The 3303-nt window shown below is 54.7% G+C and overlaps 2 protein-coding genes across 2 annotated transcripts in view; one reads left to right on the top strand and one right to left on the bottom strand.

Annotated features, from left to right (window-relative positions):
* PTSG_00222 (pyridoxal/pyridoxine/pyridoxamine kinase) overlaps positions 1 to 2449 on the bottom strand; it is a 3350-nt gene extending 901 nt beyond the window's left edge. Inside the window, exons 1-7 of the mRNA XM_004998714.1 lie at positions 2261 to 2449; positions 1796 to 1900; positions 1543 to 1604; positions 1330 to 1399; positions 1077 to 1160; positions 584 to 856; positions 306 to 397 (exon numbers count right to left, since the gene is read on the bottom strand). Of these exons, the coding sequence (XP_004998771.1) occupies positions 306 to 397; positions 584 to 856; positions 1077 to 1160; positions 1330 to 1399; positions 1543 to 1604; positions 1796 to 1900; positions 2261 to 2393 (819 nt within the window). The 5' untranslated portion in view covers positions 2394 to 2449. The remainder of the gene's footprint in view (positions 1 to 305; positions 398 to 583; positions 857 to 1076; positions 1161 to 1329; positions 1400 to 1542; positions 1605 to 1795; positions 1901 to 2260) is intronic.
* Positions 2450 to 2461: 12 nt separating this feature from the next.
* Positions 2462 to 3303, top strand: part of PTSG_00221 (uncharacterized protein) — a gene marked incomplete at its 3' end in the record, with an annotated part of 2083 nt that continues 1241 nt past the window's right edge. The window contains exons 1-3 of the mRNA XM_004998713.1: positions 2462 to 2612; positions 2731 to 2804; positions 2965 to 3058. Coding sequence (XP_004998770.1) covers positions 2496 to 2612; positions 2731 to 2804; positions 2965 to 3058 — 285 coding nt within the window. The 5' untranslated portion in view covers positions 2462 to 2495. The remainder of the gene's footprint in view (positions 2613 to 2730; positions 2805 to 2964; positions 3059 to 3303) is intronic.

Below are 3303 nucleotides of genomic sequence, written 5' to 3'. Positions count from 1 at the left end.
AAACGCGATATAGGTACGTCAATGGCGAAAGTGATTCGCCATTCCACTAATTCTCTGCCCGTCTTCGTGAATGCGAAGTGAATTGAAGCCCCAGTCGTGGTGGTAACTCCCCCCACGACTTCGCCTGGCATCGAATTGGAAACGAGGTGAAGTTCAACCCCCCTAATTGACTAGTCAAGAATATCATGGTCTTTATGCGAAGTATTTATAAATAATGCCCCCCCCCCTTACAAAAAAAAATAACAATCCACCCATATAAAATTCCCCCCATATCCCCCCCCCCCTCCCCCCACACACACACCTACCTGAAGGGACGCTGCTGCCTTTGCGACCGCTGTCATCGGGTCTGCAGGCGCCTCCCACGTGCGCGCGAGGATGAGCGCAGAGAGCAGGTCGCCTGATAACGCGTGCGGAAATGGTGATGTGGCCGTCGTGGTCACACAACTCACGACCAAGACACACACAACACTGCCACACACGGTCACACGGTCACACAGTCACACAGTCACACACACGCAAACACGCACATGCACACACAAACACGCACACACACACGCAAACACACACACATACACACACCTACCTGTGCCGGTGAAGTAGAAATCGAACCGAGGAACAGTGAGGCGGTATCGTGTCAGCTCAGACGTCACGTCTCCGTCACCTCCATCACCGTCCGCAGTGCTCCCCTGTGCCGCTTCTGCCTGTTCCTTGCTCCGCTGTGGATGGGCACAGCCGAGCAAGGTAATCCGCTCGCGGGTGTCGCCATGGAAGCTGGTCAGCACGGCGTGCTTGATACCGAGTGCCAAGCACCGCTGCAGCGCCTCAAACGCCATCGCCTCAGATTTGATGTCGCACTCTAAAATGGGGCGGCGTGTTGCGGTGTGCGTCGTGTGAACAATGGAGCGGGTGAGTGCATATGGGGCGTGGGTGAGATGCAAGATGTGCGAGAGTGGTGTCGGTTGTGTGAGGGTGTTACATTGGACAGTAGGCAGAGGGTGATGAACGTCCATGAGAGGAGGAGGCGCATTGCAGTTGCACAACAGGCAGGATATCGCCGAGAGCGCTGTTCAACGGACCCAAGATCATCTCCAGCTCAAACTGGTTTGGCGTGACAATGTCGGCGAGCGGTATCAACTCTGTGCGAAACACAGGAACCAAGTCTGCACCCCATGCAAACGCGACGGCACGCGGAGGCAAATGTGTGTTTGAAAGACAGAAGTATCGCTATCATAGACGAGCCGTCACACGAACATTGACGGGCAGCGACACACACACGCCTCGACGATACACACACAAACACACACAAACACACAAACACGCGCGCGCAACCTGCTGGGACGTAGAGTTGGCCATGGTCTCCGAGGACTGGGTCGCACACGTACACAATATCCGGGTTCACCTTGTTGTTGTGGTGGTGGGGAAGAGAGCTAATTGGTGAGCTGGTTGAGGCAGTCAGTCAGTCCATGAGCACAGCGCAGACTTTGCATGCACCCACACACACACACCCACACCCACACCCACACACCCACCCCCCCCACACACCTCCTTGAGTTTCCGCACAATGCACACAACAGTGGAGAGGAACTCCGCACTGCCAACATAGCCTGTGTTGGACAAGGCGCGGCCAAGGGGGGAAGCAGGTTACATGCATGCATGCGCGCGTGTGCAAGCGTGTGTGTGTATGGCAGAAACGGAGGCTTTGGATGTGCATGCACACGTGCTGTGGCGTGGTGCAATGCCAACGCATGTGGGTGGAAACATGGGTGCATGCTCGCAGGTGCACGAGACAACGCACCTGTGAGAATGTGGGTGTAGGAGAGAAGGTCGTTGTGCTCGAGTCCAGAGAAGAGGTCCCACAGCTCCTCGGCCGTCTGCTTTGTCCCTTTGACTTGCGAGTACCCTGCAGGGGTGAGAGCAGGTCGGCAAGAAGGATGAGCCGTGCGGAAGAGAGGAGATGTACGTGTGCAGAGTGTGTGGTGATGAGGAAGCCGAAGGGACAGTCGCAAACACACACACACACACACACACACAGACACACACACACACACACAGACACAGACACACACAGACACAGACACAGACACAGACACAGAAACAGACAAACACACACACACGGACAGACAGACAGACACAGACACGCACACACACACACACACAGACGCACACACACACAGACGCACACACACACACACACACAAGCACACGGGGACAGACAGACAGACAGACAGACAGACAGACAGACAGACAAGCACAGACACACCTGTGTGGTTTGAGAACTGGACAGAGTTGATGGCGTCCACGTCAAAGCCAAGCACTTGGAGTGGGAAGGTCGCTGCCTTGTTCCCGACGTAGCCATGCACCACATGGCTCTGAATCGACAGCACCCGTGCCATGTCGTGATGTGTTGTTGTGACAGGTGTTTGTGAAAGTGGTGGTGTGTCAGCGCGCAATAATTGGCGTCTGTTGTTGTTTGTGTTTGTTGTGCATGCACTCTGATGATGATGATGTCAGTGAACGTGGTGCTGTTGTTGTTGCTGGTTGCTGTTGTTGTGATTGGTTCCAGCACCCAGCACGCAGCAGCAGCGGCACCAACGGCCGCTTGTCCATGCCAGGTGCGTACGTTGCCGGAGGGGAGGCGGGTCATGTGGTTGCTACACTGTTGCTGCACGCTTGCTCGCCATTTCAGTCATCACCACTCCACTGTGCGCGTGTGTTGTGTGTTGTGTGTAGGATGCGAGTCTGTGCAAGCCAATCCAAGGACAGCGGCCGGAGATCTTCGGCTTCACCGCCCAGTACTGGAGACAGTAAGCACACACACACACACATCCGCACGGCTGCACATAAACACACGTACACATAAACACACGTAAACACACACACACACACACACACACACACACACACACATTTTCATTCACACATACGCACACACCCAACACACACTCACTCATCATTTCATTTCAGGTTCAACTTCTCCCTGGCCACAACGATCGCATGGAGTGACGATCCGGATCTTGTTTGTCACGCACACGCCCACGGTGTGCGTGTCGTGCTTCAGGTACGTGCTTGCTCGGCCCGCAGCCATGGTAGATGTTCCTTGTCCAAGAGACGACGTGAACCTCGTTTCAACACCTTTGAATACACACACACACTCACACACACTCACACTCACACACACACACACACTCACTCACTCACTCACACTCACTCACACACACACACACACACACACACACACTCACTCACTCACACACACTCACTCACTCACTCACACACACACACATACACACACACACACGCACA

This window comes from Salpingoeca rosetta, assembly GCF_000188695.1.
Source record: "Salpingoeca rosetta unplaced genomic scaffold supercont1.1, whole genome shotgun sequence".
Lineage (NCBI taxonomy): Eukaryota > Choanoflagellata > Craspedida > Salpingoecidae > Salpingoeca > Salpingoeca rosetta.
The sequence above is the reverse complement of the archived record's forward strand: the minus strand, read 5'-3'. Positions and strand labels throughout refer to the sequence as shown.